The sequence below is a fragment of the Arvicola amphibius genome, chromosome 7 (genome assembly GCF_903992535.2).
Source record: "Arvicola amphibius chromosome 7, mArvAmp1.2, whole genome shotgun sequence".
Taxonomy (NCBI): Eukaryota; Metazoa; Chordata; class Mammalia; order Rodentia; family Cricetidae; genus Arvicola; species Arvicola amphibius.
The window spans coordinates 75,566,750-75,588,425 of record NC_052053.1 but is presented as its reverse complement, the minus strand read 5'-3'; the positions used below and the strand labels follow the sequence as shown (position 1 = coordinate 75,588,425).

At 43.8% G+C, this 21,676-nt stretch overlaps 1 protein-coding gene across 1 annotated transcript in view; it reads left to right on the top strand.

The window, feature by feature from the left end:
• Positions 1–19,060, top strand: part of Ak7 (adenylate kinase 7) — a 71,290-nt gene extending 52,230 nt beyond the window's left edge. Inside the window, 4 exon segments of the mRNA XM_038337521.1 lie at positions 7,019–7,216; positions 9,928–10,148; positions 17,670–17,828; positions 19,022–19,060. Of these exon segments, the coding sequence (XP_038193449.1) occupies positions 7,019–7,216; positions 9,928–10,148; positions 17,670–17,828; positions 19,022–19,060 (617 nt within the window).
• Positions 19,061–21,676: the final 2,616 nt, after the last annotated feature.

Genomic DNA, 21,676 nt, shown 5'->3' with positions numbered 1-21,676 from the left:
GAGAAAACAAGATATTCCATGACAAAGCCAGTTTAAACAATATCTATCCACAAACCAGCCATACAGAAATCCAACCCAAGGAAGTCAGCTACATCTACAAAATTACAGGCAATAAATGATCTCACAGCAACAAATCCCAAAGAAGGAAAATACATGCCACCACCATCAACAAAAACAGAAATAACTGGAACTAACAATCACTTGTCAATAATATCTCTTAATATAAATGGACTCAATTCACCTATAAAAAGACACAGACTAAAATAATGTATATGAAAACAGAGTCCATCCTTCTTCTGCATACAAGAAGCATACTCAACCCCAAAGATAGACATTACCTCAGAGTAAAGGAATGGGAAAAGATTTTCCAATCAAATGGCCTAAGAAACAAGCTGATTTAGCTGTTCTAATATCTAACAAAATAAACTTCAAACTAAAATCAATCAAAAGAGATGGAAGGGACATTTTATATTTGTCACAGGAAAAATTCCCCAAGAGGAACGTCTCAATTTTGAACATCTTTGCCCCCAAATACAAGGGCACCTACATTTGCAAAAGAAGCATTACTAAAGCTTGAATCACACATTGAGCCACACACACTAACAATGGGAAACTTCAATGCCCCACTCTTACCACTAGACAGGTATACCAGGCAGAAACTTAACAGAAAGAAAGGAAATAACAGATGTTTGTAGATGGAATTTTCTGTCCCGCCTGGTCCCACAGCCATTCAGTCCCAAAGAAACACACAGAGGCTTATATTAATTATAAACTGTTTGGTCTATTAGCTCAGGCTTATTATTAACTAGCTCTTACAACTTAAATTAACCCATAATTCTTGTTTATGTTTTGCCACATTGGCTTTGTACCTTTTCTCAGTGAGGCAGTCTCATATTGCTTCCTCTGCATCTGGCTGGTGAGTGCAGATTAAGCCCTTCCTCTTCCCAGAATTCTCCTAGTCTTGTTGCTCCACCTATACTCCCTGCCTGGCTACTGGCCAATCAGCATTTTATTAAACCAATACGAGTGACAAATCTTTACAGTATACAGAAGCATTCTCCAACAGCAGACGTTACGGCCCAAATGGACTTAACAGACATCTATAGAATATTCAACCCAAACACAAAAGAATATACCTTCTTTTCAGCACCTCATAGAACCTTTTCAAAAATTGACTACATGCTTGGTAACAAAGTAAACCTTAACAGATACAAAAAGAAAAAAAAATGGAATAATGCCTTGTATCTTATTGGGTCACCACAGCTTAAAGTTATAATTCAGCAATAACACTAATTTCAGACAGCCCACAAATACATGGAAATTGAACAAAGCTCAACTGAACTAGCACTGGGTCAAGGAAGAAATAAAGAAATTAAAGACTTCCTAAAATTCAATGAAAATGATTGGACAGCATACCCAAACCTATGGGACACAATGAAAGCAGTGTTAAGAGGAAAGTTCGTAGCACTAAATGCCTACATATAGAAGCTGGAAAAATCCCACACTAGGAAATAAATAGCACACCGAAAGCCCTAGGACAAAAGAAAAGGAAATTCACCCAGGAGGAGTAGAAAAAGGAAATAATCAAATTGAGGGCTGAAATCAATAAAATAGAAACAAAGAAAACAATACAAAGAATCAATAATACAAAGATTTGGTTTTTTGAGAAAATCAACAAGAGTGACAAACCTTTATCCAAACTAACTGAAAGGCAGAGAGAGAATATCCAATTTAACCAAATAAGAAATGAAAAGGGAGACATAACAACAGACACTGAGGAAATTCAAAGAATCGTCAGGTCATACTTCAAAAACCTATACTCCACAAAATTGGAAAATTTAAAGGAAATGGACAATTTTCTGGATACATGCCACATAACAAAGTTAAATTAAGACCAGGTGAACAAATTAAATAGATCTATAGCCCATAGGAAATAGAAACAGTCTTCAAACGCCTCCCAACCCAAAAAAAAAGTCCAGGACCAGATGGTTTCAATACAGAATTCTACCAGAATTTCAAAGAAGAGCTAATACCGATACTTCTCAAATTGTTCCACACAATAGAAGCAGAAGGAACACTGCCAAACTCTTTTTACAAGTCTACAGTTACCCTGATACCCAAACCACACAAAGACACAACTAAGAAAGAGAATTACAGACCAATCTAAAACATTGTTGTAAAAATACTCAATAAAATACTGGCAAACCAATCCAAGAACACATCACAAAAATCATCCACCATGACCAAGTAGACTTCATCTTAGAGATGCAAAGATGGTTCAACATACAAAAATCTTTCGGGGCTGGAGAGATGGCTCAGTGGTTAAGAGCACTGGCTGCTCTTCCAGAGGTCCTGAGTTCAATTCCCAGCAACCACATGGTGGCTCACAACCATCTGTAATGAGATCTGGTGCTCTCTTCTGGCATGTGGGCATACATGGAGGCAGAATGTTGTATACATAATAAATGAATCTTTAAAAAAAACTTTCATTGTAATCCACATATAAACAAACTGAAAGATGTTTATATGATCATCTCATTAGATGCTGAAAAAGACTTTGACAAAATCTAACACCCTTTCATGATATAGGTTTTGGAGAGATAAGGGATACAAGGAACATTCCTAAAAATAATAAAGGCAAGATACAGCAAGCCAACAGCCAACATCAAACTAAGTGGAGAGAAACTCAAATGATTCCACTAAAATCAGGAACAAAACAAGGCTGTCCACTCTCTCCATACCTATTTAACACAGTACTCAAACCTCTGGCTAGAGCAATAAGACACCAAAAGGAAATCAAGGGGATACAAATTGGAAAGGAAGAAGTCCTTTTTTTTTTGCTGATGTTATGATAGTATATATAAATGATGCCAAAAATTCTACTAGGGAATTCCTATAACTGATAAACACCTTCAGTAACGTGGCAGGACTCAAGAGTAACTGAAAAATTAGTAGCTCTGAGAAAGAAATCGAGAAACTTCACCATTCACAACAGCTATAAAAAACATAAAATATCTTGGGGTAACACTAACCAAAGAAGTGAAAGACCTGTATGACAAAACTTTAAGTCTTTGAAGAAAGAAATTGAAGAGGATATCAGAAAATGGAGCCAGGTGGTGGTGGCGCATGCCTTTAATCCCAGCACTCAGGAGGCAGAGGCAGGCAGATCTCTGTGAGTTCGAGGCCAGCCTGGTCTACAGAGCTAGTTCCAGGATAGGCTCCAAAGCTACAGAGAAACCCTGTCTCGAATAACCAAAAAAAAAAAAAAAAAAAAAAGAAAGTTCTCTCATGCTCATGGATAGGTAGGATCAACATAGTAAAAATGGCAGTCTTACCAAAAGCAATCTACAGATTCAATGCAATACCCATCAAAATCCAAGCACAATTATTCACAGACCTCGAAAGAACAATACTAAATTTCATATGGAAAAACAAAAAACCCAGGATAGCCAAAATAGTCTTATACAATAAAGGAACACCTCGAGGCATCACCATTCGTGACTTCAAACTCCATTATAGAGCTACAGTAGTGAAAACAGCTTGATACTGGCATAAAAACAGCCAAGTGGGCCAGGTGATGGTAGGGCACGCCTTTAATCCCATCACTCAGAAGGCAGAGGCAAACTCTCTGTGAGTTTGTGGCCAGCCTGGTCTACAAAAGCTAGTTCCAGGACAGCTAGGACTGTTCCACAGAGAAACCCTGACTCGAAATAATCAAAACAGACAGGTAGATTCAAATGGAGTCAAATAAAAGACCTGGCTATCAATCCACATACCATTGAAAACCTGATATTTGACAAAGAAGCCAAAAATATATAATGGAAAAAAGAAAACATCTTCAGCAAATGGTGCTGGTATAATTAGATGTTGACATGTAGAAGAATGCAAATAGACCCATATCTATCGCCCTGCACAAAACTCAAATCCGAATGGATCAAAGACCTCAACATAAATCCAACCACACTGAACTACTTAGAAGAGAAATTGGGAAGTAGTCTTGAACACATTAGCACAGGAGAGCACTTCCTAAATAGAACCCCATTAGCACAGACACAGAGCAACAATTAACAAATGGGACCTCCTGAAACTGAGAAGCTTCTGTAAAGCAAAGGACACAGTCAACAAGACAAAATGACTGCCTATTGAATAGGAAAATATGTTCACCATCTCCACATCAGACATAGGGTTGATCTTCAAAGCAAAAAAGAACTCAAGAATCTAGACATCAAAGTACCAAACAATCCAATTTAAAAATGGGGTACAGATTTAAATAGAATTATCAACAGAAGAGTCTCAAATAGTTGAAAGACACTTAAGGAAATGCTCAATATCCTTAGCCATCAGGGAAATGCAAATCAAAACAACTCTGAGATACCATCTTATACCTACCAGAATGGCCAAGATCAAAAACACATATGATAGTTTATGTTGGAGAGGATGCGGAGTAAGGGGAACACTCCTCCATTGCTGGTGAGAGTGCAAACTTGTACAGCTGCTTTGGAAATTAGTATGGCGATTTCTCAGAAAATTAGGAATCAATCTACCTCAATACCCAGCAATATCACTCTTGAGCATATACCCAAACAGGGCTCAATCATACCATAAGGACACTTACTCAAATATGTTCATACAAGCACATTATTAATAATATCCAGAACCTGAAAACCACCTAGATGCCCCTCAATTGAAGAATGAATAAAGAAAACACTGAACATTTACACAATGGAGTTCTACTCAGCCATAAAAAGCAATGACATCTTGAAATTTGTAAGTAAATGGACAGCTCTAGAAAAAAAAAAAAACATCCTAACCCAGACCCAGAAAGACAAGTACAGTATGTACTCACTCATAAGTGGATACCAGACATAAAACAAAGGATAACCAGCCTACAGCTCACAACCCCAGAGAAGCTAGAACCTTCCTCCAGAAACAATGGAAACAGATGTAGAGATCTACAACTAACCACTGGGCAGAACTGGAGGCCAAGAGAGGGACGAGTGATAATATGAACTTAGGGGTCAAGATCCTGATGGGGAAACCCACAGAATCAGCTGATCTGAGCTCTGACTCCCGACTGAATACTGAGGAATCTGGATAGGACTGAAATAGGCCTCCTGAATGCAGGTGACAATGATGTGGCTTGGGCAGTATGTGGGGCCAGTGGCAGTGGGGCCAGGATCTAACCCCAATGCATGACCTGACTTGTGGAGCACACTCTCAGTAGAAAGATACCTTACTGAACCCAGGCACTGGGGTTAGGGGAGGGCCTTGGTCCTGCTTCAACAAGATGATGGGACAGACTTAATTGACTTCCCAGAGAAGGCCTTACCCTCTCTGAGGAGTGGATGGGGGGGGGAGGTGGAGAAGTAGGAGGAAAGGAGGGAGGGGGAACTGTAAAATGTAAAAAAAAAGAGGGCAGGAGAAAAAGAAGAGGTCATGAATAACTCTTTCATGTTTCCTTCTGACACATTAGCTTGTCCTTCACACTTGAGCTCATGATAAATCTATAATTGACTTAAAAAAAGAATCATCGGGTGGTGGTGGCACATGCCTTTAATCCCAACACTTGGGAGGCAAAGGCAGACAGATCTCTGTGAGTTCAAGGCCAGCCTGGTCTACGGATCTACAGAGCAAGTTCCAGGGCAGCCTCCAAAGCTACAGAAAAACCCTCTCTTGAAAAACCAAAACAAAAACAAAAAAAATCTGTGGGAGAGAGGAGATGGGGCAGAGACTGTAATTAGGATGTAATATATGAGAGGATAATAATAATAGTAATAATAATAAAATATTTAAAGACTAAGGTCATGCCCAGTTTTCTCTCTCTCTCTCTCTCTCTCTCTCTCTCTCTCTCTCTCTCTCTCTCTCTCTCTCTCTCTCTCTCTCTCTCTCTCTCTCTCTGCTGCCTGCTTGCAGTTCAGGGTGTGAGCTCTCAGCTTGCTGCTCCAGCCACCATGCTTGCCTCTTCCCTATGGTAGTAATGGACTCTTATTCCTGGAACCATAGCCCACATAAACACCTCCTCCCATAAGTTGCCTTGGCCATGGTGTTCATCACAGCAGCAGAACTCTTGCTGCTCCTTCAGAGGATCTGAGTTTGGTTTCTAGCACTTTGGGCTGCTCACTCAGGCTCTAGCGGATCCAGTCTCTCCTCTGGCCTCTTTGATCACCATGCACACATGGCATGTACACATTGATTACCACATACACATGGCATGTACACATTGATTACCATGTATACATGCCATGTACACATTAATGACCCACATACACATGGCATGTACACATTGATTACTATGTACACATGGCATGTATACATTGATTACCATGTACACATGACATGTACACATTGATTACCACATACACATGGCATGTACACATTTATCAGCATGCACACATGGCATGTACACATTGATTACCATAACACATAGCATGTATACATTGATCACCATGCACACATGGCATGTACACATTGATCACCATGCACACATGGCATGTACACATTGATTACCATGTACACATGGCATGTACACATTGATTACCACACACACATGGCATATATATACACTGGCACATACATAACTCAAAATCAAAAATAAATTTTAAAAAATAATAAAAAATAAAAACAAACAAAAATCTAGAAAAACAACAAAAAAAAAACACACTGAACCTCCCTATGCTGTGGGGGAGTCCTTACCACGCAGCATGCCGGGACCAGGGGTGAAAGCCCAGGGATGCAATTGTCCCAGTGTTAGTAGAGATCTTCTACTTATTAATCTCTTCTGCTTCTAGAGAAAGAGAGGTAGGAGGGAAGGAGGGGAAAGAAAACAGATGCTACAGACCCCCAAGTAGGCTAGAAGTCTCTAGAACCGTGAGGTCTGCACGCCATTTTTTTCTCCAGGAAAGATGTCAGGCCTTTTGCAGCAACATGAGGTCCCAGCTGCTGGGCAGACATATTGGTTAGCGGTAGCCATCCGTCCCTGCTGTGCCATGCTGATCCCAGACTTTTTCCCTCTCCCCAGAATTCGTGTGTGGTCTGGATGCCTCTGACGACTTTCTGAAGGAGCGGGTCATGAACCTCCCAGAGAGCATCGTGGCGGGAACTCACTACAGTCAAGATCGATTCCTCCGGTCTCTGAGCAACTACCGGGACATCAATACCGATGACGAGACGGTCTTCAACTACTTTGACGAAATTGAAATCCACCCAATACACATTGGTATGAAGTGACCTCCAAGATCCCAGCAAACTCTGATGTACAGGGTACCGGGATTGGAGGGCCGAGGGAGGACCCGGGTATAGGATGTGCCTGGCAGAGCTCAGGAAGCCAGACGATCAGGTGAGCACTCCTCCAGGACAGTCGTTTTACCTGGTGGTATGGCGTTAGGATGTTATTATTCTACAGAAATATATGAGTCGATTAAGAATGAAAGTCAAACTGGCCTAGTCCTGCAAAGGAGTGTGTTTGCGGTTCTGGGGACTTCGAGCGTTGTCCCCACCTCCTTGCTCAGGGTTCTGTCTCCATTGCATTGCCAAGCACCAGTGTTCAGCACACACTTCTCCCGGTCTTTAAGCTTGGTCAACTCACCCCGTCGGTACCCCTCAGAACTTAGCACACAGGAAGCAACACACTTTACCTTCCTCTTCCTCTTCATGTGTCTCCAGATCCCAGAGTTCATAGCAATCTGGTGCTCCTTGGCTTGGTGAACCCCTGAGTTCCCTCCTGACTTTCTGGATCTTGACATGTCTTCTGGGTTTGAGGAGTAAAGAAGGAGTTTGTTTTGCCTCCCAGTTTGAGGGAACAGTCTACCCACCCCTCCTTCCTGTTTCCCACTCTGGGAGTGACTGGGGTTTCCTCCACTTACATCTCCTTTTGCACACCAGGCGCGTTTCACATGGGGAGGCGCAAGGCTCCTGTCCTCCGCGTGTGGACATGTGTACTAAATCAGAGAACTACGGGAGCCTGGTAAACTTCAGAAAATGGTCATTGTTATCGTTTCCCTAAAGTCCCCAAATTATTCTTAGAAAGATGAGGAAGACCCGAGGGAGAGACTTTAACAGCAGAAAGGACAGGAGGAATGAATGGGCACCACTGCCTGTCCACCTCCTGCCCTGTTCCTTGGCCATCCATGGCATTTGGCTTCATCTCCACACTGGCAACAGGGAGATGATGTAAGAGCAAGGGAGAGATACACCCAGGTGAGGGGTGCCTCAAAGCCAGAAATGTGGGGCCGCCAGAAATGTGGGGCTGCCAGAGGGTTTGAAGAACCCCTGGGAAGATGCTGGGATCTCTCTCTCTCCTACTGTTTCCAGATCCATTCTTTCTTTGGACCTTCAGCCTTTAGACCCACATGCTAGTCTGGCTCTCTGGCCACCCTACCAGGGTCCTGGAGTTTCCAAGTTCCCTTGGGAGTCACATTTAGAGCTAGACTACACTCTGTTCCCATCTCACACTTCTAGAAGGGCAACTCTGCCAATCTAGGTTGGTTAGGTGTCTACAGCTATTCCCCATGAGCAAGCTTGGTCTCCAAAAATAGAGCCCTTTCAAAATGTTTTCCAGAACCTGGTGACAAGCAGGTTGCCATTACTCCTGAGATTCAGGGAGAGGTGCAGTGTGTGTACATGCAGCCCTGGACATCTGGACAAGTCAAGTAGTGAAGAGGTGGTAGATGAAACAGTTTGCTCTTTGGTCTTTTAGTGTTTTTTATTGTTTTATTTGTATTGAGAATCAAATCCAGGGCCTTGGTACATTGAGCTACATTCCTAGTCTCAAGACAAGGTTTCTCTGTAGTTTTGTAACCTATCCTGGAAATTAGCTCTTGTAGACCAGGCTGTCCTTGAACTCACAGAGATCCATTTGCCTCTGCCTCCCAAGTGCTGGGATTAAAGGCGTGTGCCACCACCACCTGACTGAAATTTTTTTTTTTTTTAGAAACTACAATGTTCACATTTGGGTCAACCTGGTCTACAGAGTGAGTTCCAGGATAGGCTCCAAAGTTTCAAAGAAACCCTGTCTCAAAAAATAAAACGAAACCAAAAAATCAAACTAACCAAAAAAAAAAAAGGGAGAAAGCCCATATGATAGCAGCAGATAACGTACATAAACGGTGGATGGGCATGGTGGCCCACCTGTAATTCTTAGCTGTGGAAGGGAGGTTACCCATGTAAGCAGGCTGGCTGAACTGGCTCTTATCGGTGGGTTCTAGATGAAATTGAAAGACCACGCCTTGATTAAGAAGGTGGCAAACAATTAAGGAAAACTCCTGAGGTCAACCTCAGGCTTCAACATGCATGTGCACACATGTATTTGTGCACCTACAAAGTATCTGTGCCCACACACATGGAGCATGCATACCTACGCACATGCCATCCATGTACACAGACAAAAATAAACACAAATGCAGACTACAGTATAGTCCATTCGCTCAGATCGATAACTTCCAGACATAGAAAGGGCATATGTGTTGTGTGCCTGTGATCCCAGCGTGAAGAACAGAGGCCTAGCAGCCATCTACACAGTGAATTCCAGTCTATTTAAGGCCACTTAGAGAGATCTTGTTGTAAGGGAAAAAAAAACTAATCAGGCGGAGGTGGCGCACACCTTTAATCCCAGCACTCGAGAGGCAGAGGCAGGCACATCTCTGTGAGTTCAAGGCCAGCCTGGTCTACAAGAGCTAATTCAAAGCTACAGAGAAACCTTGTCTCAAAAAAAGGAAAAAAAAAAACTGTAATCCTCCCACCCCCGACTCTCAGACCCCATTGTAATTGCCCTTGAGAAAGGAAACTTGGAATGCAGCTTCAATGTCACCATTCCTCACACACACACACACACACACACACACACACACACACACACACACACACACACACACGTAGTCACAGACACATCTGGAATCTGTGTGTAGATCTCCTTTCTTCTGGCATTTAAAGATGTAGGAAAACTCGAAGATGCCCAGAACAGACTTGCTATTAAACAGCTCATCAAAGAGATTGGGGAGCCTCGGAATTATGGCTTAACAGATGAAGAAAAGGCAGAAGTAGAAAAGAAGGCTGCGGAGGAACGCCTGGCCAAGGAGGCTGCTGAGACGGCCGAGCGTGAACACAAGGAGGCCATGGAGATGGCCGAGAGGATCGCCCGCTGGGAGGAGTGGGTGAGTGTGAGAATGTGAATTATTGGGGCTGGGGCTGCAAAGACACTGAGGCCGGTAGAGAAATGCCCCAGACAGTTTTCCTTTTTATCATGTGCATTATTTAAAGAAGGCATCCGTCTTGCTTTACTTGGCACCAATAAACAGCTGTTGCCATTAGAAGCCATAATATGGGCTACAGTTGGCTCAGTGAGTCAGGTTTGAGTTCCAGCACCCACATGTCAGCTCACATCTGTCTGTAACTCCGGTCCCAGGGGATCTGACGCCCTCTTCTGGCCTCTGTTGGCATTGCATACATGTGGTGCACAGACCTTCATGTAGGCAAACACTCATACATATATAATAATAAATAAAATGTTTACAAGCATTATTGCTATACATATGAATATATAACACATTGTGAGGTAACCTTGTGATTCTGCTTCCAAACTCAAATCTGTCTCTCTACTCTGGTCAGGACCAATTTTTGTTTGTTTTACTCTGTGTTCCATGCCGGCCTCTCACTCACGATGTAGTCCAGATTGGCTTCACACTCATGCCAATCCTCCTGCCTCACTCTTCCAATTGCTTGGCATTACAGTTGTGAGCCACCACATCTGGCTCTGGTCAGGGCTTCTTGGTACGTTTACACGGTCAATCCTTGTTGTCTCCAGCCTATTTCCACACTGGTAGCACACTTTCTCCATGCCAAATAACAACCCAGAGGCTTATTAATTATGAAAGCTCAGCTTAGCTTGGGCTTGTTTCTGACTAGCTCTTATAACTTAAATTAGGCCATTTTTATTCATCTATGTGCTTTCACACGGTTTCTAGTTTCCACCTCTCCTCCTGCATGTCCTGCTTCCTCTGTGTCTGCCTGGTGACTCTTTCTTCTTCCCCAAGATTGTCCCCAGAAGTCCCGCATAGTTCTTGGCTCTTCGGCTCTTTACTAAACCAATCACAGTAACACATTTTCCCACAGTTTGAAGGAATATCCCACAACACACACTTCATCCAGAGGATACTTTCAAAATGCACCGCCAGTATAGCCAGTCTCTGTGGATACTCCTCATGGGCTGCCCAGCACCACTGGGTAAAACAATCAGTACTAGTCACTGTGATCCACAAGGTCCAGTATGACCTGGCTGTTTCTAATATTCCTATTTTAATCATTGTAGTCTTCCTATGCTTTCTTATTTGCCTAAGGTTTTTGCTAATGAGATACTCCCTTGCCACCACATGCGAAATAGCAACTCTGGACTCTTTCTCTAACATGTTACAACCCCCTTTACACTTCTTCTTTAGTCTTTACATTTATTATAGCCGATGTATTGTGTGTTTTATGAATTTATACAAGCTGTGTGAGCACTGGCATGTCTTTGTTGTTCTCTGCTGTACTCTTACTGCTTTGAACAGGGATTGACATATATCAAACAATAAATACTGAAGAAGGAAGTGGGGAGGGAGGCAAGCTCTTATGCAGACACTTTGGGTGCCATCACAGAGGCCAGTGACACGGATAGGAATCTAATTTTTTTTATTTTGTTTGTATGTGTATGAGTGTTTTGCCCACACATATGTCTGTGCCCCATGTGCATGCAGTGTCTGCAGAAGTCAGAAGAGGTTGTTGGGTCCCCTAGAACTTGAGTTGCAGATGGTTGTGAGCCACCATGTAGGTGCTGGGAATAGAACCCTGGTCCCATAAAAGCACAGCAAGTGCTCTTAACCACTGAGCCATCTCTCCAGTCCTAGGAATGACATCTTTAGGTCATACTTTATTCAAAGAACGGGAGAGCTGAGAAGACGACAAGTTAACATCCTTTAAAATATGCAGTGCATATTTTCCCTCTTTGAGCCAAGACTATGGAGAACAGCTCATTCCCACCACCCCAAAGGGTGAGCCGGCTCACACATGCTTTGCCCACGGCTGTGTCCCTGCACTCTCTCCAACGCTGCTTTCTCGGTTTGTGTGTTCACATCAAGGCTGTAACCAGGCTGATCTGACAGATCTGTCTATGCCTGTTAGGGGTTTAAGAATTTTCTTTTCCTCGCGTTGTGCATTTTCTCTGTGGATGCTGGCACTGCACCTTGCTCTTGTTTTCTGAGACCTCCTAATAAAGAGCTGCAGTCTTCCTGAACAGAGAAGTGGGACCCCGAGGCTCCTTTACAGGACATGGTGGGCTGTGTACTAACCAGCACCATCTCTGGGATTTTCCTTCAAAGGCAGAGTGACTGATATCATGGGAACAGAGCCTTTTTATATATTCTTGGCTTCTTTGTCTCCCACATGGGGAGATTTACACTCTGACTGGGTGCTTTAATATATTAGTGAAGCTGAAAAAAACAAAGGCTGTCATGGGAGGGGAAGGAACAAGACTTGCAAGAGAGGTAATGAAGTTACACACAGAGAGAAGTTGCACACACACTCAAGGACACAGACGAGCCCCCAGGGCTGTTTCCTGTTTTTCTTCTTGGCTCTTGGGGCTCCTTCCACAAAAGCTGTGTAACAGAAACTGGAAAAAGCTTCTATTGGTTTTTCAACTTTTGCTGCTAAGAGTTCAAATCCTGCTCTAGTCTCTGCAGGTATGTGTCCCCCTTGGGTTCCTCTTTGTTTCACATATCCCCTATCTGTAAAATGAAGGCAAAAGCAGAACCTACTTCACAGAGTTTCTGTGGTGATGGGAGAATTTACATAGCACACGCAGACATAGGAGGAGGAAGAGAAATGCCCGTGATAGCCAACCAATCAACTAATACGGGGGCGGGAGCCACCAAAATCCTCTCAATAATGATTCTTAAATTCAAACAGCCTCAGCTCACCCAAAAAGGATGCAGGCTAAGTGGCCAGGGTGAAAAGCAAGATCCAACTATCTGTTGTCTCCAAGAAACTCACTTAGCAAGCAAAAACACCCAAAACAGAATGGGGCTGGTGGGAGGGCTCAGTGAGCCAAAGGTACTGCTGCCAGGCCTGATGATCTGAATTTGACCCTGAGACCACATGGGAGGAGAGAGTGACTCTCACATCCCAAATGCATCATGGCCTGTGCACACACGTGTTGGGTCCAGGGGGGTCGTGCAAAGATGGGGACAGACCACCAATGTCTAATAAACCAGAAGCAAACTTTATTTTGGAAACCAGAATCCGGGAAAAAATAAAAAAAAAAATAAAAAATCTCCATGGGGAACAAAGAGCTTATCAGCTAGCTGAGACCACAGCCAGAGATGGATTTTGTAAGGCTGTGGCAGAGGCCGGTTTCTGAACCCACCATTTATAGTAGGGGCACCAAGCATTCGGTCTGAACAAAGGAATTTTTACAATCTCAAGGTAAAACTCAGATATAGATTGCCTTACTTTACAATCTCCATTAACAGAGTTTCTCAGTTGAACTACTGTTTGTACTCAATCTATTGCCTTCCTTGGTACTTCCAGGTGGTGTTTACTGAAGTCCTTTGCTCTCCCCTTTGATGCTGTCAGTTTCACATAGCAGGGATAATGCATAACCCAGAGATCATTTATGTATTTCCTAAAAGTTGACTCAGCTCATATCTGTAGGCTAGCTCTCAGTGTGCAGAGAGATGCTTTGGCCTTGTAAATAGAGCTATGGGTTGTAAAGCACAGTAGCCCACTGTTAATAGTTAATCCTTAAGCTGCTGAGAAAGCTGCTGACAGTCTGCTCTCATTCTCCTAGGCTTACAACTTTACATTTCTTTATTTCTACATTCCTATTTCTGGAATCTACATGTTTATATTCTTATTCTTGGACCCTTCAGTAGTGAGAGACTTTAATATCCCAGTCTCATATTTAGAGAAGTCTTCCAAACAAAAACTCACCAAGAAAGCATTATTGCTAAGCTCTAATACCGCTCAGCCAGATCTAACATGTATCTAAAGACTATTCCATCCAGCTGATAGGGAGCACACATTGTCCTCAGCAGCACGTGGAACTTTCTCTAACCTTGCCTGCCCCACAGCAGCCCTTAACAAATGCAAAATTTTCAAAGAATTCCTTGTATCAGACCGCAGTGGAGTTCTGATTAGAAAACACAAGCAAGAGAAACTTCAGAAACTACATACATATGTAGAGAGTGCACAGCCCAATTCTGAATGGATCATCATTGAAGAACTCAAGGAGGAAATTAAGGAATGCCTCGGGCCAAACGAATCCGAGAGCACAGCCTACTTGAACCTCTGGGACACCAGCCAGGCAGTCCTAGGACGGGTTAGAGCTAAAAGTGGTCAAGTAAGAAAAAGAAAACACGAAAACACTGTATACCCAGGCATGATGGCACACGCCTTTAACCCCAGCATTCAGAAGGACAGATTTCCATAAGTTCAAGGACATTGTGGTCAACATAGTGAGGTTCAGGACAGCTGTGGTTACACAGTGAGACCCCATGTCCGAAAAATCCTAATGATGAACCTCAGAGCACTGTAGAAACAAAGAGCCAAACCAACGCCTACATCTACAGACGGCGAGAAACAGAGATGGGTAGAATAATGACCTAGTGAAAGAACGGCAACGCGCAGGAATACAAAGTGTCCTTGAGAAAGATTAAGATCAACAACCCTTAACCAAAAGAAAGGGATAGCGACCCAAATGAATAACATTAGAGATAAGAAAGGAGCTGTAGCCACAGACTTCTGGGAAGTCTGGATGCACATGAAGGAATATTTTGAAAATTTATATTCCAAAAATCTGGAAACTCTAGAATAAGTGGATAAATTTCTAAACTCATATGACCTACCAAAATTGACCTACTAAAATTAAATCAAGAAGCTATAAATAATTTAAACATTGCAACCACAACCAGTGGTATTGAAGCAATAACTAAAACTCTCCCACAAAAAAAGCTCAGGAGCAGATGGATTCACTCCTGAATCATACGGAGCCACTGCGTGCAAGTGTGTGTGTGTGTGTCTCCATGTGTGTTTATTGTGTGTGTCTGTGTGGATTATGTGTCTCTTTGTCTCTCTGTGTGTATGTGTGTGTCTCTGTGTGTATCTGTGTATGTGTGTGTCTATGTGTGTGTGTCTCTGTGTCTCTCTGTGTGTATATGTGTGTGTCTGTGTGTGTCTGTCTGTGTATCTGTGTGTGTGTGTTTTATGTACATGCGTGAGCATGCAGAGACCAGAGATTTCGTAAGGTGTCCTGCATATCAGTCTTCATTTTATTCCCTTGAGACAGGTCTCTCACTGAACCTAAAGTTAGGCTGGTAGCCAGCCAACCCAGTGCCTCTCTTTTCTCTGTACCCTGTTACTCTTAGCTCTAGGGTTACAGCACATGTGACTATGTGTATTGTTATTTTGTCTGCATGGATGTTTATGTGTTCACAGAGGACATTGGATTCCCTGACATGGAGTTACAGGCAGTTGTAAGCTGCCATATGGGTGCCGAGAATCATAACTGGGTCCTCTGGGAATGTAGCCAGTGCTCTTAACCACTGAGCCATCTCTCCAGCTCCCATGTCTGATGTTTTATGTGGAATCTGGGGGATCTGAACTGTCTTCTTGCTTTTGTAACAAGCACCGTTACTTACTGAGCCATCTTGTCAGCCCCTACTAAACTTATCAGAAAGACTCTAATACTTCTTAAGTTGATCCACAAACTAGTATGGGAAGGAACTCTTCCAAATACTTTCTGTGAAGCCAATATTACCGTGATACTAAAACCAGATAAAGACACAAGGAAAAAAAAAACCCTATATACCAGTTTCCTTGATGAACATAGATGCAAAAACTCTCAACAAAATACTTGCGAACAGAATTCAAGAGCACAATGAGAAATCCAGGCATGGTGGCACACAAGTCCAATGCTTGTGAGGCAGAGGCAGGGGGGCACCCCCTGACTCTAGGAGCAAATCTTAGCTCAGCTTGGGCTCCATGAGACCCTGCTTAAAAAATGCCACAAATAAAGAGTAGAAAAAGACAAGGATAAGAAGATGGGAGACAGGGCAGGGGACAGGAGGACAGGGATTCCTCGGCCAGTGGCGTGCTTGTGTGGGAAGCACAGGGTCCTGCGCTGTTGTCACGAGGCAGAGTAGAAGGACTCCAAGGGAAAGCCTTGGAGAAATGAGACAGGAAAGGAGCTGCTCACTATGAAGTCTGACTTTCACCAGCAAACAAACAAAAGCCCTGCACAGTTAACAACTGCTTCAGGCCGGTCTCCCTTCCCTGTTACGAACCTAAACTGTTCTAGGACCAAGGAAAGGATGTGTGTTCCTCGTGCAGTCCTCACGGCCTCTGGAGCCACCCTATAAATTCACCCATCAAAAAAAAGAAGAGACAAAGTTTCTTAGCAACCTTTTGAGATATAAGTCAAGATCTTAGCAACCTTTTGAGATATAAGTCAAGAGCTACTGAAATGTTGGTGATGGTTATTGCTACTAACACTCCTGTGACTCCTCTTTGAAGAATCTGTAGGTTGCTGCCTGGGTATGCCTCACTCCTCCACGTTCCCTTGGGAAGCACACACCCACACATGACCATGCCCTTCTTTCTAAACTCTCTGGTTCTCTCTGACTCTCTTGCTTGATTCTTGCTATCTTTGATTAACAAAAACCTCCCCCAAGAACTGGCTGAGCCTAACATTCTTTTCTGTGTCAAGGCCACGATTCCTGGCTTGGCCTTATTCAAGGTCCCTAAAAGATTAGGGACTGGGGCCGAAGAGGTGGCTGAGCAGTTAACATCATTTGCTGCTCTTCTGGCCACCTTGGTTTGGGTCCTAGGATCCAGGACAGGCAGCTGGTCACCACCGGTAACTCCAGGTCTAGGAGATCCAATGTCCTCTTCTGGTCTCTTTGGATACCTGCACTCATATGGCATACACAGACACACACACATACACAACTAAAAATAAAAAAATAAATCTTTTATTAAAGGAACGCCTCCTGCTCCTGAGGATGGCAGTATGAAAGCCGTCTCTTTGTCTCTTTATTGCTGCTACATAGAGCCTGTATTAAACACCAGACATGATGGCTTGCTTGTGTAATACCAGCGCTGGGGAGGCAGAGGAAAGAGGATCTCTGGGCCTTGGTAGTCAGCCAGCCTATCCTAACTGATGAGCCCCAGGACAATGAGATCAAAGCCAGTAGACAGCATTCCTGATGATGACACCTGAGATTGTCCTCTGGTCAACACACACACACACACAAATATGTGCACATGAACGCACATGCACAAATGCACATGAGCGGTGGGGAGGTGAAGGAGAAGAGTTTGGAAAGAGGATAAACAAAAACAAATTATGTTTCAAAATGTCTCAGTAAAACCCAATACTTTGGACATGAACAACAAAAAAAAAGGCTTCTTCTAAGTTTTTAAAGGGCACAGGAATAAAAGACACGGAGCAATAGAGAAAGAAATTTGGTTGGCACATGGTTGGCTTTCTCAGTACACTACTGCATCCTTTTCTGCTGATGAAAATGCCAGAGTGACAATGTTCAGCAGGGTCTAGTCTTAATGTCCTGTGGGGATGGCAGTGTCAAATGCTCTCGTTGCTCTTCTGACTCTGCATCTCCCCATGCCCATGTGCTCTATGTCCTCAGAATAAACGGCTAGAGGAAGTGAAGAGAGAAGAGAGGGAGCTGCTGGAGGCGCAGTCCATCCCCCTGAGAAACTACCTGATGACTTACGTGATGCCCACGCTCATGCAGGGGCTCAATGAGTGTTGCAAGGTGAGACCTGAGGACCCCGTGGATTTTCTGGTAAGATTTCTTTAAAGCTAAAATTTAAAAGTTTATCTATTTTATGTATATGGTTGTTTTGCCTGCATGTATCTATGTACACTATATGTGCGTAGTTCCTACAGAGGCCCGAAGAGGACATTAAGACTCCATGGAATTGGAGTTATAGGTTATGAGTGCTGGGAATCAAACCCAGGTCCTCTGCAAGAGCAGCAAGTGCTCTTAACTGGTGAGCCATCTCTCTAGCCCCAAGATTTAAATTTAAAAATATCAAATTGAAGCATGACTGAAATTTAATAGAAATCTATGTGAGTTGGAGAGAATACACATCTCATTGCTCAGGAAATCACTTCTAATATATTCATGGTTTACAGTAAGATTTCTTCTTTCTCCTCCTTTGAGTAGTCCTTTGTAAAAATAAATATATAGTTTAAATATATTGAGAACTTCATATACACATAACGTGTTCTGATCCTATTTTCTCCTCTATATAATCCTGCTATAGCCTCAAGTTCCTCCCAGATCCTACATTCTCCCACACCCCCTTCCAACTTCATGGCCTTTTGTGTTTGTTTCTTTTTTTTAAATAAACCACTGAGTCTGATTAGTGTTTCCCTAGGGACATGGGCAACCCTCCGTGGACTACGTCCCTAAAGAAAACTGAGGCCCCGTCCTTTAGCAGTATCACCTGTCAATAGCGTTTCTGCTAGGAGTGAGGGTTCCTGTGCCATTTTCCCAGCCACGTTCTTTTATCTATTGTTATATAAGTTCTTTAATTTTTTATTCGGAAGGAAGGAATTTATATACCCTTAAACTCGTAAACACTGATGGCACAGATACGTGGCAATAAATGCCTTGTAATTTGTTAACTTCTGCCTGGGAAGATGACTTACCGTCTAGAGTACTTGCTACTCAAAGTGTGAGGACTTGAGTTCGGACGCCCAGAAACTATGTAAAGCTGGGTGCTATGGCTTGTGTTTGCAATCCCAGTACTCCGATGGTGAGATGGGAGGCAGTGACGGGAGAGTCCCCAGAAGCCCACAGCCCAGCTAGCTTGATGTACACAGAGGGCCTGTCTCAGGCAATTTGTGGAAGGTTAGAACGGATACCCGAGGTTGTCTTCTGAATGCCACATGCATACCCGTATCTTGGTGGGCATGCACCCCCCCCCCGACTCGAAACATGAAAAATCAATTGTTTCCTCTCTGTTGCAGGCAGAATATCTCTTCAAGAACAACCCTGACATGCAATAACTATTCATCAGTGCTGGGCCCATGGGGCTTCAAAAGGAGAGCTCAAGTTGAAAAAGCACTTTTCCAGGGGCGTGGGGGGAGTGAGGGGTTGTGGGGAATCCTAAAGTAGAATCATTAAAAAGCTATATCGCAATGAATGACCACTGCTTCATTGAAACAATATTTGAAATTTAACAGATAAGACATACACGTGTAACCCAGGGATTAACGTTTTAATATGTTCCCTTTTTTTTTTTCTTTGGAGGCAGGGTCTCTCTGTATAACAACCCTGGTTGTCCTGGAACTCACTTTGTAGGCCAGGCGGGCCTCAAATTCACAGCTATCCGCCTGCCTCTACCTCCCAAGTGCTGGGATTAATGGCGTGTGCCATCACCGCCCAACTATCTTCAGATCTTGCTCACGTGGTAGAGTGCTTGCTTTACACACACAAAACCCTGGTGGGGCACACCTTTAATCCTAGCACTCAGGAGGCAGAAGCAGTAGGATCTCTATGAATTTGAGGCCAGTCTGGTCTACAAAGTGAGTTCCAGGACAGCCAGGGCTACATAGAGAAACCCTGCCTCGAAAAACCGAACCAAACCAACCAACCCCAAAACCTGAGTTCCATTCCTAGTGATGGCATCTAAAGGTGCAGGATAGGGTTAGTTTTCTCGGTCAATTATTAATAAAAAGGCAGTAAAGAAATGAGTCGAGCCGGGCGGTGGTGGCGCACGCCTTTAATCCCAGCACTCGGGAGGCAGAGGCAGGCGGATCTCTGTGAGTTCGAGGCCAGCCTGGTCTACAAGAGCTAGTTCCAGGACAGGCTCTAAAAAAGCTGCAGAGAAACCCTGTCTCGAAAAACCAAAAAAAAAAAAAAAAAAAAAAAAAAAAAAAAAAAAAAAAAAAAAGAAAAGAAAAAAAAAAGGTGAACATCATCACCTCTCAGCAAGAAATGAGTGGAAATCTATGGGGAGTTGCCATAGGATATCAGGATAAGGGGGGACCTTCTTGGGGTTCTTAGTCTCATTGATAAAAGACTTTAAGAAAAAGCTCATATGGAAACTCAAGGATAGAGTTTAAAAAGAAAATCTCCAAGGCAGGCAAGCTGTAAATATCACAGCTGCCAGGAGAAGGGGGAAAGCCATGCCATTTGAGATAAGCCTGCAGGGAGGTCAGCCAACTGGAAGCAGACAAACACGTGGTGGGGAGGAAGCTTTGGAGAAGGAATAAGGAAACCCTACCTACCAGGGACCTCAAAAACTTCATCCTTAAGTTTTTAAGCTTTGGCTGGAAAGAAAGACAGAAGAAAAAGGAATAGTTGGGCATTGATAATATGACTCAGAATGCTGAGCATACTCTACCCAATCCCATGTTGGAGTGTGCTCATAAGGAGCATGCGGGGGGGGGGGGGGGGGGGGGGGGGGGGTAGAGATTTTAGGAAGGAAAAATACGGTTATTTTAAGACGAACCCGTTTTACAAGGGACAGGTCCTCCTTCCCGGGGGTAGTCCTATAATTAGGACCTTGACCTACCCATGCAACTGGATTAACTTTTTTTTGAGACAGGGTTTCTCTGTGTAACCGCCCAGGCTGTCCTGGAGCTCACTTTGTAGACCAGGCTGACCTTAAACTCACAGAGATCTGCCTGCCTCTGCCTTCTAAACACTGGGATTAAAGGTGTGCGCCACCATCGCTAATTCTTCTTAAACAGGGAGACAAGGGACATATCTACACCTAGAAGTATATGCCAATCTATCACATAAAAGCAGTGGTGTCACAGCACACTTGTAATCCCAGCACGCAGGAGGTGGAAGCAAAGGATCATAGGGCCAGCCAGCTTATGTGGGACCTTGTCTTATTAAAAAACAAAGCCAGGCGGTGATGGTGCACGCCTTTAAACCCAGCACTCAGAGGCAGAGGCAGGCGGATCTCTGTGAGCTCGAGGCCAGCCTAGTCTACAAGAGCTAGTTCCAGGAGGCTCCAAAGCCACCGAGAAACCCTATCTCGAAAAACAAACAAAAAACAAAACAAAACCATAAAAAATAAGATAACGAGTAAACAAAAAAAACCCAAAAAAACAAACAACCAAAACTAGACCCACCAAAATTCTAATGGTTACTGTCAACTTTATCTAACTAATCCCGTGGTCTAGAATCCCCAGCCCTGCATATTTGCTCGTTTGGCATCAGAAACACATCTCTGGGCAACATAGACACAAAGGCCGTCATCAAGAAAGGGGACCCACTGCCACGCTTATGGGCCAGGCTCTCTGCTGGGCACTTTCGCATTTAAGTCCTCGCAACGCTGTGCAGTAGGCAATGCTCCCACGAAGCGGCGAGGCAGCAGCTGGCAACCAACAGCCCAGTCCCATGCATCCGGGCGCCTGCTTGGACCGCGCCCCCTTCTCATTGCTGTCCCGGCCGCGTCACCCTTATCTGCCACGACAGCGTCACCGCGCTAAGGAACTATTGCCTGTCGCTCGGAGCCTCCCGCACCAATCCCACGCACCACCACAACAGCGTGAGATCACCGAGGACAGGGCTAGGACACCTTAAGAACTACATTTCCCGTGAGGCCATGCTTCTTCGCAAGGCGAGTACGCAGGCGCGCGCTCCGTGTGCGTGGCGGCGTCAGCCGT